The sequence below is a fragment of the Cenococcum geophilum genome, assembly GCF_001692895.1.
Source record: "Cenococcum geophilum 1.58 unplaced genomic scaffold K441scaffold_2, whole genome shotgun sequence".
Classification (NCBI taxonomy): Eukaryota; Fungi; Ascomycota; class Dothideomycetes; order Gloniales; family Gloniaceae; genus Cenococcum; species Cenococcum geophilum.
The window spans coordinates 507895-521421 of NW_027137560.1; the positions used below are offsets into that span (position 1 = coordinate 507895).

General features: G+C 38.3%; 1 protein-coding gene across 1 annotated transcript; it reads left to right on the forward strand.

The window, feature by feature from the left end:
• The first annotated feature begins 775 nt into the window (after positions 1 to 775).
• Positions 776 to 4551, forward strand: K441DRAFT_692060 (uncharacterized protein). The gene is made up of 3 exons (XM_067652530.1): positions 776 to 1089; positions 1136 to 2065; positions 2126 to 4551. The coding sequence occupies exons 1-3, from the start codon at positions 921 to 923 to the stop codon at positions 4231 to 4233; spliced, it is 3207 nt and encodes a 1068-aa protein (XP_067509636.1). The 5' UTR covers positions 776 to 920; the 3' UTR covers positions 4234 to 4551.
• Positions 4552 to 13527: the final 8976 nt, after the last annotated feature.

The window sequence follows — 13527 nt, forward strand, 5'->3', positions numbered from 1 at the left end:
GAAGCCTCCGGAGGCTGTATAACTTCCACCGCTAAGCTATCGTGCGTATACTGTATCGCTTAAAACAATTGCGAATAAGACTCCTAGGCTTTAGAGCCCTTAGGGTTTTTAAAGCTTTTAGGGCCTTTAGAGGCTTCGTAGCTAAAGACGCACAACGTTTTTTAGGCGGCATAAAGACGATATTTTGCTGAGAACTTAATAATCAAATAGACGGCAATAATATTAAAGCTTTTTAATTAACTATACCACCATATATTCTATGTATAGGCTTCCTAGCCACATCGCTGCTGCTCACCGCAATATTTGAGCGTTAGATAAGGCGCCTACACCCCTACCGCCAAGCAATCGCACTGACCAGAGGCTTTAACACCAAGCTATTTACGGTATAGAGCCTCTAGATTGGCTTAAAAGGCGTGCATATACGAAAAGTGCATGAATTCTTGCCACACGAAGGGATTGATATCGCAGGCCAAGACCAGGAGGTTAACTTGCTGGTTTCCTATTGGCTCGCTTATTAGGCACTCACATGGTTCACATAATTAATACCAGAAGGCATATAAAAGCAAGCGGCTCTTTTAATATTTTTCATCTTAAAAGAATTAGATACCTATACTATTGCACGCATACACAATCACAGTAAGTCACCATAAATTTGTTCCTCTTCTTCACAGTTCATTCAACTCACATGACAGTGCGATATCTCGCTTAAGAGTGGCGCTAGTACGTGATGAAAACGCGATGACGTAAGGGCCATAACACGCGACGTGACTGAGACAATCTTTTCCACCCAGCTCAGTCGCATCTTCCACACCACCACAACATCCGCCTTCCAACACCTCCTTTACTCTATCATTTACGCCTCAAATAACTCCACCTGCTGTCATCGGCCTTGATTCTTGTCCCCTGGCGTTGGTGGGTGAATGGGATTCCACTTAATCAGGAACAGTCCACTTTTACTTCGACCCTCGCTCGCTATGGCATCAGTCCAGTTCACGGAAGATGATAAAAAAATTATCGATGAACATCCCGTCGAGTCTCCGTTTTTAGATGGCATGTTCACGGTGATCACCTCCAAAGCAAACGCTCAAGGTATGAAGTTCAGGCCGGCATACCTTACTGTCTTCTAATTTAGTAGATATCTTATCCGGTTACAGTTGCGTTCTTGATACCTTCGCTCGCTCGCAGCCAGCGCAAAAGGTCAAGCTTGCGGACTCGCCAAAGACCTTGGCTGAGAGGCTTCGCTACCTTGCCGATGTGTGTGCTGGACGGATCGAACGCCCGAATGGATACTCGATGGATGAATTCCTAACGACACTAAAGCCTTACTTCGATTCCCTGGTGGAATCTAAGTCTTCCAATATTGGTATCTGGACCGCTGCCGCTGGTCTCCTCATAGACTTCAACTCCCCAACGGCTCCTCAAACTCCGACTTCCACAACTTCCACATCGGCTATACCCCCCGAAGAATATGACAATACCGCCGACCAGTCTGTCCTCAACACATTACATGATAAATGGACTGGAGACTACCTTCCGGAATCCCTTAGCGCTTTACGAGACGAGATTCGGCGCAACGGAGAGAGAATAGCTGATGGATTGAAGATTTACGCAAAGACGCTGCTACTCGTCCAGAGTACTGGCATGGGTAAATCGAGATTGGCAGATAAGTTTGGCGAAACATGTCCTATGATCAATTTCACCCTTGGTCGAGAGGACTCTAAATGCTATCCTCCCGTTGATGAGGAGGTGCGCTCATTCTTGTGCGAGGATATGCCCGAAGAAGTCAAGACGAAGGTTCTCGATACGCCAAGGAAAAACAAGCTATCCTCCAAGCGCTTCCCAGGACAGTCCGAGAGCAATATTTCCACTCTAAAGTTGCCGAAGCCAGAAAAGATGCCTACTGAACGACCAAGCCTAAGCAGAGATATATCCTTCTCATTCCCGGAAGAAGAAAAACGTGCGCGGAACTCTGAGAGAAGAACCAAACAATATCACGAGAACCTAGCGACCACGCTTTGGAACCACACTCGTGCAGCCGCGTTCCTTCAGGCCTGTTTTGAAGTTTGTAAGTTACATCAATTATTTATCATTTTAGGTCACATGCTGATTCAAACTTCCGTGCTAGCCAATAATTGGGTTGAGTATCAAAATACCGAGACTACCTTGGAGACCCTGGCAAAAATAAGACATGAGAGCATGGCTCCATACGATCACGGCTCAAAGGGGATGGATAGGTGGAGTCGTCGGTCGGACGATCGCACTCACTTCTGTAAGAGGATAGCCTATCAAGCAGAGGAGATTGCCAAACGTTTAATTGAGAGCCCGGAGTGGAGACATGTATTCTATGACGATGGAGACTCTCAAGTTCGTCGCGCACTCGAAACCAACAGTGGTTTAACCGGGCTCAAGGAGGAAGCCAAGAAGCTTACAGACAACTTTAGAAAATTTCCGCGCAACAAAAGCGACGAACACGACCCACTTTTGGTCATCGTATTCGATGAAGCTTCCGGCCTCTTGAAATTATGTGGCCCTGGCAAGTTGGACACTGGACTGTACCATGCCCTCCATCGAATCATCAGCTGTCTCAAGCACTTGCCTATATGGTTCTTCTTCCTATCTACAGAATCTCAATTACGAATGCTCTTGCCCGCGAATAGCATAGAACGAACAGACGATTTCGCATCCGATCCGTCTAGCCGTGTCGGCGAAGAGGCCGACAGTATTTTAGAGCGCTTTCCTCCCTTTCTGGCTTTTCAACTTGACGTCGAAAACAGAAGAAAGATGTGGGATGCAGATAGCCGGAAAGTCGAACTTGCGATGTGTTTGGATGAGTTTGCGGCACCAGAGCATATGGCGAAGTTCGGTAGACCGCTGTGGCACGAATATAAACCGACCGAGATGAAAAAATTGGCGAAAACGAAGCTCGTTGGCGGCAATCGGAGCACTGATGGCCAGCGTAGGAGAGCACCATACGATCCCAAGGACGTCAATCACGTATTTGCGGCCCTGTCCTTTCGCCTCTCTTTGGATCCTTGCCTGGAGACCGCAGCAGCCCTCCCACTCGTAAGGACCGCTGTCAATTCTTTCATGAGGGTTGTTATTTCTATGAATCACGAGATAGGCGTTATGCACACGATAACACCGTCAGAGCCTGTCGTAGCCAAAGCCGCAATGGGGTTCCTATGTGAAAATAACAAGAACTGGTCTGACAGTATCTGGACGCTTGCAACGGAGCTTCTTGAGAAGGCGTTAATTGAGAAGGGTCTTAAAGGAGAACTCTACGCGCGTTTTTTGTTGATCTTGGCTCGTGACTCTATATATAAAGTTCAGGGAGAAACACCAACGTTCACGGTCGGTGAATTCTTGAAGAACTTGTACGCCAAGCACCATCACACACGAACCCAGCGCATCCCGGACAAATTACTTGACGCTAAGATGAATTTCAACCACATCATACCTACTAGCAAATCCCTTACACCAGACGTTCTTCCCACACTGCTGCATGACCTGTTACGACGCAGCGCCGGGATGCAACTGGCTTCCAACCAACCATTATACGACATTATGATTCCTATCTACTTTGGCGATTCAGCCAAGGCATTCGATGAGTCAGAATGCGGAGTCATCTTGATACAAGTCAAGAATCAGGTTAAGGTCACGACACCGCAGGGGGTCCTGGGGGGAACCTTCTCAGAGGTTACACCCAACCCCATGCCCCGCCCTAAGCGTAAGCAAGTACAGAAAACGGCCAATTCCAACAATAAAGAGACCAATTCTGGCCATGAAGAGACGGATTCTAACCACAAAGAGGCCGATGAGAAGACGGATTCTAACTATAAAGAGGCCGATGAAAAGGCCACGGGCTTGGAGAAGCTGAAAGGTCCTGTGCTGTTTTTGCTCTTCGATCTAGGCATAGCCCCTGGGGGCTCTGTCCAAGTGGCGTGTAATAACGGAACGGGGCCCATCTGGTCTATCCATTCACGCGGGAACGATGGCGCAATATTTGGCTGTTTGGAGCGTATGAATTGTGCGCTGAGCAGCCCAATATTCTTCGCTTCTATCAAGCCACAAGATAGTATCCACAACACAATATGTCATAGAAACGAGATATTCTCTGAATTGGACTGGGATTTAAGATATTCGAGCCTGGGTTTGGATCCAGCTTCCGGTCTAGGTAAAAGAAAGAGGATTGAAGAGGCTTCGAGTCGAACTTTGCGTCCACGTAAAAAATAAAAGGAATGTTGCTGAGCAAGAGGCCGAGTCTGAAAACGACTCAGAGGAAGGTTAGCGAAAAGTTTTATGTTGTGGAAAACTCAACGGTTTTGTTCACGACTCGCGACTTGGTTTTGGCATGTTAACATACTAAACTTTTACCGATGCCACCTTAAATCCCTACAGAGGGCAATTAATGCAAAGTTTATAATCCAATAGTAACTGTAGCGCTGTAATTTAGTGGTTTTACTAATATCTAATATCAGTTAGTACTGTCACGTACCTGCATAGCGGGCTTATAAGGGTTAAAGGGTTAGGAATCTATTAAAAACAGTGGGGACTTAGCTGAGAAACATTAAAACTCAAATAAGGAATAACGTAGGTAACGGGGTTTTGACCGCACCCTAGTTATAACCGTTTTAAACACCAAAATTCGCCAAAATGCAGATTTAGTAGTAAATAACTAGTAAAAGCCATTATAAGTCATCGCATCGTTGGTAGAAGTATTAAAGCTATAAATATATACAATAGAGTCTATATAAAGTCTATTTTTAGTGTTTTATAATTTAATTGGCCCCTAAGTATCCTTATCTAAGGACTCTTTATCGCTTAAATTGCTTATATTATCGTCCTCCTACCCTTTTTATAGGTCCTCTAGTAGAGCAGCTTCCTCTACTACCTTCTTAGCGGCCTCCTAAAGTTACTTAATAAGAGCCGTAGCTATAGCGGCGGTAGTAAAGGACTCTTTCGCCCACTTCTAGAGCTTATCTATAGTTTATTGTTTTAATAATATATAATAGGCTACTATATTAGCCGCTAATTAAGCCTCTTTAGTATATTTTCTACGAGCTATATTAGCGGCAGTAAGTAAGTCCTTTTACGCCTTCTTAGCTACCTTTCCTACTTCTCCTACTTCTCTATAATAAACCTTAACTAGTTTCTTTATATCTATAACCTTCTTTTAGGCTACCTTTCTAGCCTTAACTTACTCCTTAGTAAGCTTTACTACTACCTAATAATCCTTTCTAAGCTGTTTCTTAGTAAGCTTAGCTTACTCTTTAGCCTTTTAAGCAGCCTCTTTAGTAGCAGTAAGCTTTTTTATTACTTCTAAAGTAAGAACTAATTTAGTAGAAAGTAGGTTCTGTTTATAATTCTTTTTAGCCTTCCTCTCCTTAGTATATTGCTAAAGATTGTTATTTTCAACTTATATAAGCTTAAGGCCTTCCTCTAAGGACTATAGGTATTGTATTAACTTTAAGATAACTACTTTTATTGCCTCCAGCGTAGTTTCTAGATAAAGGATTATATACATATACCGAGGTTAAGCGTGCTTATTATTTAGTAGGGGAGGATATATAGGGGATAATAGGATCGTCGCCTCTATATAGTAAGGTAGAGGCGTAAATAACCTAATAAATATAGGCTATTTAGAGTAGCGCGTAAGGGCTTAATTTAGGTTAAAAGGAAGGAGGCCTATAGCCTTAAAGGCACTTCTAATTAACTCTAAAGTATATACCTGCGGCTAAATTTCACTAAGTATACGTAGAAAGTAGTCTTTATTAATACTAGTAATACTATAAGCTAAGAATTTATTAACTTTAGATAAATATAGGCGCTTAAGAACTATAAATATAACTAAATCTAGTAGCTATAGAAGGTGGGTTAAATGTAGGGGGAGGTAGATTAGTATAATCTTCTTTAACTAGTAGAACTTAACGAACTTAATATTAATGTGGCTACTATAGCCGTCTATAATTAGGAGTTAATAGCCGTTATATTTACTATTAGATCTATCTTTAGCTGCCTATACCTTAGTTTGTTAGGTATAGCGCTTAAAGTGCTTTAGCTATTATACTTTAAGCTCTTAATTTAACTATCTATTTTCGCTTAATATAATTATACACTCGCTTATAGCATCCTCTACTTTTTGCTATAGCGATTCTATATATTAGCGTCCTTTAAAAATAATAAACGGTGGAATTATCTGCCTATATATACTAATCGAATTAATCTACAAAACCTATTCCCTTAAGCCGTCGATTGTCTTAAAATTTATAATATTACCTCTTAATATAACTACTTTAGCACTATAAGCGAAGCCTATAGTATAGCTAGTCTCATCTATATTCCACACATCGGCGTTATTAATATTATATTAGGTTTTTGCCCTAAAGTAGTTAGCAAAAAACCTCTTAACTAGAGCAGGATTATTACTAGCAACAGCACGTTCTAAGCCGATTAATTATATACAGTGTGTCTAACAGTTAGCTTAGCTGCGAGTTTGAGCAAAATAGCTGACTGACTGCGTCAATTGGATCGCTCGCTGTCCGCTAACTGTTGGATGACGTACGCTGACTGTCACGCTGTCAGCTAGCTGTCCCAATTAGGAAATTAATGAAAACTTTATGATGTTTTATTGCAGATTTTTAGTAGGACCTCCCTATATATAAATATTAATATTACCCAATTAGAATTTAGCGCCAATTTACCTAATATAGTATTTAAATATAGCTAAATTTGTTCTATATACCTATAGAGGCTTAAAAAGGTAGGTAGAATAGTCGGTAGTAAAGGCTTAGGAGGCTCTATTTCTATATTAGATTTAATTAAATACAAAGCTCTATTAAATATATCTTACTAAGCTAGCTTTTCTGCCTTTATAGTTAGCTTATAACTAGTAAAATTAATATATAAGCTTATTAACTAGGGTATAGTTTAAGCTCTACTAAAGTTAATATAGTTAATTATATTGCTAAATTATCCTAATTAATAGGAAATATATAACTATAGTTCTAATTAGCTAGAGGCTCTTATAATATATAATTATCTTAATTGTCTAATCTAGGATTTTTTTTAATCCATTATATTATACTACGTACAATACTGCGCATGCAGTCTCTAAGCTATAGCGCTATAGTTCTATATATATTAATCCTCTCTAAGTAGCTTAATATGTACTAGTAGCTATATCCTAATAGTTTATAAACCTCTAGGGTTTACAGCTCTCTAATAAAATACTAAATTGCTACAACTATTAGGTAATAAAAGGAAATAATAAAAAAGACTTAATAAAAGAAGAAAAACCTTAACGCCTATCTCTATCCTATTTTAGTTTAATTCTATCCCTTTGCTCACTAATATCTATTTACTAGTTCTAGTATTATTATTAATTAGAAGAGAGGAGAAAGTAATTAATCTATAAGCCCTACGCGGTACTAAAGGGGTTAAGTAATATATAGATTATAAATTTAATAAAAAAGAAGTAGAGGAAAAAGCTTTACTACTTAGCTAACGTATAAAATATAATATAATATTTTTTATATAGGTAATAAAATAGTAAATTCTAGTAGAGGAGAATGGGTTTATAGCGCGTAATAAAGATATTAAGGGAAATGCTTTATTTATTCTCGCTTATATAAGTATTTATATACTAGGAAATGTTATAGTACGCGCCCTTACTAAAATTAATAAGCATTACTACTTATATTTTAACTAGATATTCCTTAAAGAGGTAGTAGTTACTATAAATAGGATATTCCTAACTTAAGAAGTCTTAATTACTTACTACTATAAAGTAAGTTATACCTTAGCTTAGGTATTAGATAAGGCTCTATAATAAAACCTATAAGGATTTTCCTTAAACTCTAAAGCCTAGGTAGCCTTCTACTACTCTATTATAACGTACTTAAACTACTAGCCATTTATATAAATTATAAATAGTAATATATAGAAGTTATATTAAATATATAAACCTTTGTTTTTGTGTTGTTATAATATATAAGTCTATTATTCACACGCTTGCGAAGAAGAGGATTAATTAATCTAATTGGTGGGTACGGGCTCAAAGGCATCAATTGAGAATGGGTATATTCGCAAGGCCATTTATAGGGGATTGCCCTGCCTTAACTAAACGTGATGCCCATAGACCCGTGCGCAAGCATATCACTATAGTATCTATTTACAAAGCCTAAAATATACAACTAAAGAAAAAGGTATAGGTGGGAGGGAAAGCAAGCAAGCAAGGCTTAATTTTGTAAATGTTAATAATATTAGTATTACTAAGATATAGGGGTGCTACTGCAGTATTCGCTTAGCCATATAGACATATCTATTTATTATTTATACGCTTACGGAGAAGAGGATTAATTAATCTAATTGGTGGGTATAGGCTTAAAGGCATTAATTAAGAATGGGTATATTTGCAAGGCTATTTATAGGGGATTGCCTTGCCTTAACTAAACGTAATGCCTATAGACCTAGAAGCGCAGCGCCTATACCATATAAGGTAAAGTAGGGGGAAGAAAAAATAAAAAATAAAAAAGGGGGGGAAAGGAGAGATTTAAGTTAATATATTAAAGTGCTAAAATAGGCACTTCTGCACGCCATTATGCCTAAATACCTTTGCCTATTATATCTAGGGCGAGTAACAATAAAAACGGTATTAGCGTTCCACGTTAAAAGTTTATACTTAGCCGGAATAGGTCTTTTAGGGATAATAAATAGTAAAGCTAGAACGCTTATAAGGACTACTAGCCTAGTTACTGTATTTAGCCGTCTATAAAACCGTTATCTTAAGCGTATTAAGCAGCACCTTTCCAAAATAAGTGTCCGTTATAAAGCTTAGAGTAAAAGCCAAGAGCGGCAACTCTATACTTTAGCTTATTCCTAACTACGTAGCTTATAAAGGCTAATCTCTTAAAGCGAAAGAGAGGGGCGTTTCCGGGTTAGGGGTTATTTTTAAATAGGTGTTTTATAGCTTAAACTGCGTATTTAGGTTGCCCTAAAGCGGCAATTGTGATTAAAACTCCTTAGTAATTAACGTCCGTTTTACTATGCTTTAGACGTAATATTATATAGTCCTCTACTAGCGTTATATTATTTTTAGTACATTTTATAGTAGAGAAGGCGTGGCTATCTTTCTAAGCCTTGGTGTAGGTAATCTTGCCTAGATAAAGGAATCCCATAAAGGCCGTAGTAATAGCGGCGTTAAAGTTAAGATCCTTAACGGATTGGGCATTTAGGGTAACTAATTAGGCGAGGATGTCTTTAGTAATTAGCAATCTTTTAGCCGTAGTAGAGGGATTTATAGATGTTGCACTGTCTAGGATCCTCTTAATAATAGGATTATTAAAGACGGAGGTGTTATAATTAGCGTTAATATAGTAGGATTGAATTGCGGAGACGTAGGCTTTAACTATAGTAGGCTTAATACGGCTTATTCCTAGACTAGTATTGCTAAAGATTTATTAGGTAATCCATTCTCCTAGGTAGTAGAGGGGCGCTAGGTACTTTACCGCTCCGTAAAGGTTGCAGTAGCCCTCTTAACTCTTAATTGCGGGATAGTATAAATCTCTCATTTTATCGGAGAGGCTATACTATAATAGTTAGCCAAAGCATTCTAAGGGGGCTTTTACCTTAATCCAGAAATTAAGTAGGGGGTCTTTAAGAGGGACCAGGTCTCCTATTTTGGCATTAGATTAAATGTAATAAAGAAGCGTATAATAATGGTAAATCAGAAGTATCCTAATATGGGTATAGTAATAACACCCTATTGCGATTAAAACGAGATAAAGCATTAGCTAGCCCGTTTTTTATAGAGGAAACTTACTCTGTATAGAGCGTAATATTATAGGCTGCGGTTAGTTAGAGGATCTTATAAAGCGGGTAATTACCCGGTCCTTTTACCACTATATTTTAGAATCCTAAAAGTACTATTATGTTATCTATATGGATATAGACTAAGCTATGCTCCTACTACGTTACCCAGAGCTAGAACAAGGTCGTAATCGCTTAAACCTTCCGCTTATTAATTAGGGCAAGGCGGTGTTCTATATTAGGGTAGCAGCTTAAAAAATTGTCTTAGGGTAGAGATACCAAATAGGGCGGCCATATTGTCCCTTAAGAATCCTTAAGGAAGAAGAAGGCCCTATAACTAAGAATCCTAGATACGTCTAAGAAGAGATAGAATTATTTTTAATCCGTATTATTAAAGAAGAGGATACCATTTAAAAGGGTAAGAGTATCTCTCTACCATAATAAGTCTTGGCGAAGTTTAGCTATTAGCTATCGGCGAGGATAACTACCTACCTTTATAAAAGTGGAGATAAACTCCTAGATAGAGTGGTTATATAAACGCCTAAGCCTAATTACCTGGGCGCTCTAAGTAAGTCTACTAGCTAGTTTTTAACTCTAAACTAGCGTTAGGGATCTACCACTTAACGCTTTATTAATCTCCTTAATTATAGTGGCCTATTTTAAAGGAGAAAGACGTAGCTTAGACTTTAGAGTATCTATAATATAACCTAGGACTTTAGCCGTAGTGCCTTTAATATTCTTTAATTCGTTTTATAGGATGCCTAATTTATTACTTAATTGGTTATATATACTAAGTAATTAAGGGAGGATAGAAGCGTTAAAGAGTATAAAGATAAAGTTATCTAAATAGTGCTCTAAGGCGGCGTTTAGGATATATTGGATAAGTATCTAGTAGAATCCCTCTATAAAAAGATTAAATAAAAAGGGTGCAGTTTAAAGGCTAAATGAGAGGTAATGTTTAAAATACACTATACCCTTCTAGGAGAACCCTATAAGGCGTTAATCTTTAATAGAAAGTGGGATATTCCAAAAGGCGTCCTTAATATCCCTCTTAACAATTATGCAACTACGGCCTGTATATATAACATATTGGAGAACCTAATTAACTATTAAATATTATAGTGTGGTAAATGCTATAGGGATTAAGTCGTTAACAGATCGGCTAAATAGTGAGGATAAGTTGTAAATACGGTGCTATTCCCTATCCGCTTTAGGTACTAAACCTAATAGTAAGGATATAACGGGAGATATTGCTATTATAATCCTGCCTATATCTAGATCGGCGCTAATCTTCTCTAAGATTAGGACTATATTTGCGGCTATTAAGGCTTAGTTCTTCTAGGAGAGGAGCTTAATTTCTAGGTCTACCCTAATTTAGCATCCAAACTTTAAGATACCAATAATGTTACGTTGGAGGTTGCTAGGGTATAGGGATAGATAACGCCCCCACGCTTAAATAATTAAGGGGAAGGGAGAGTTCTATAGAGGAGAGGAGGGCAGGAAGACTGGAAATAATAGTATAATATTTAGCTTACCCGTACTATAAGGGTAGAGCACGGTTTCAGCAGAGTGTAGGTATAGCTTAATAAAATCCTCTTCCTCCTCTTCCTTTTCCTTATTAATACTTTCCTCTAGTAATTACTACTTGTAATTCCTCGCAGTATATAGGCCACTGCACTTGCTATAGGTATGCAGGAACTTGCAATCCTTACCTAGGTTATACTTCCCTCTATTAAAGCTATAACAGGTCCTTAAGATATTAGTGCTTACTTACGCGCGTTTCGAGATAGATATGGATTTATAAGTACTAGGATTATAATAGATATCCAGGAAGTTACTGGAGATTTTCTAGTTGGCTAGCTCTAACTGGTTCTTTTAAATAACTATAGAGTAGTACTCTAAGGCCATAGTTATTAAGGGAGTAATTTAGTAGGTGGTAGATAGCTAGATAACTTAATTGTAAAAGGCAAGTATTTAGGGAATAAGATCTACCGAAAGATTCTTATATATAACGATTAAAATCATTATATAGTTAAGGAAGCCCTCTACCCACACTTTAACGGATGGGTAGTCCTTTATTATTCCTTCTTTCGGTCTTATAGAAAGGACGCTGTTAATAATAAGGATATTATTCTAAGGCTTAGACCAGAGCTGGTGTATCCGGAGGCGAGAGGTTATTAGGCAAGAAAGTACCCTAAAATACCTTAAGTATCTCTTTATTTAGGACGCTAGGGAGGAGGGTATTTAGGATATTGGCTATAGATGGGAGCAACTTACCCAGTTTATTAATTGGGGTTAAGGATAATACTGCCGTAGCTGATCTTACTATTACTATAGCGAGGCTTAATATATAGAGTTTAGTCGCCCAATCTTCCTGTTCTTTTTAAACGCGTAGTATTTTGGTACGGTCCTCCTATTCCTAAAGGAGTCTTATTTTCCGGTTAGTTGCCTAGTCCTTAACCTCCTTTGCCTAAGCTCTTCTAATCCTTAGGTCCTCCTTATGTAATTACTAGAGCCATTCTTCGGCTTTTTTAGCGGCTAAAGTCTCGCGTTAAGCTGTGGAGAGAGGCACCATTATAGAGGATAGAGACTGTAACGCTGGCGTATCGCCTAAAGGTGTAGGAGAAGGTAAGGGAGACTGGTAGGTAACCTCTAAGGAGTTTAGCTCGTCGAGTATATCGTCATTAGTTAAGTTTTTAAGGTTTTTACGGACGATTTGCGAAGGTTTAGACGAGCGTATAGGTCGTTAAGTCATTAATAGCAACAATTAATTATTAGAAATTGAGTAAATAAGGCATTGGCTTTTAAATGAGACTAATATGGAAAGCAAGCAAGCAAGGCTTAATTTTGTAAATGTTGAGGATATTAGTGTTGCTAAGATGCAGGGGTGCTGCTGTAGTGCTCGCTTAGCTATATAGACATGTCCATATATCTACGATTTATATATATATATTTTTGCGACTATATAGGTAAAATAAAACAGCTTAATAGCTACCCTTTACTATACTACTATAAAGCTATTATATAACTAGCTACTTATAAATAATATAGATAGTATAGGAAAGAAACTATATTAGAAATATAGAGCTTTAATTATATATAGTTATAATATAGTTAAGGGTAATTAATACCTAATTAAATTAATTTTAGTAATATATGTATTAGGATATTTCTTAGTATATAAATACTTATATAAGCGAGAATACTATAGCTAAGCAAGAAATTCCTATAGGTTTCTTATTGCTTAGCGTATAATTAACTAACTAGATCTTAGCCGAAGATCTATATATCCTTAACTTCTACCAAAAGCTATAACTTACTACTAAACCTTACTACTAAGGCAGTGAGCTGTTAGCTAGCTGCAGTCTTATAGCTAACTAACTGCTACAACTCTATAAGCTCGCTGACTGCTTACATTATCAGCCTCTTAGCAGCGACGCTGTTAGCGACGCTAACTCTTAGATATACTAATTATATATAGTAAGTCCAAAGCTCTTCCTAGTGTTTTAGAAAAGATTATATCTAATTTTTACCTAATAGCGCGACTTCGTAATAGTAAGGGAGGTTAGAGTTTTCCCGCTAAAGGATAAGGGAGGCTGTTGGGAATATAGGCAAGTTGCCGTTACGTGCGGCAAGTTGCCGTCACGTGTCGCCGCGGCGCTAGTGTGGCGAGGAGCCTTAAGCTCCTCGCCCCCCCCCCTGATGAACAATATAGAACGA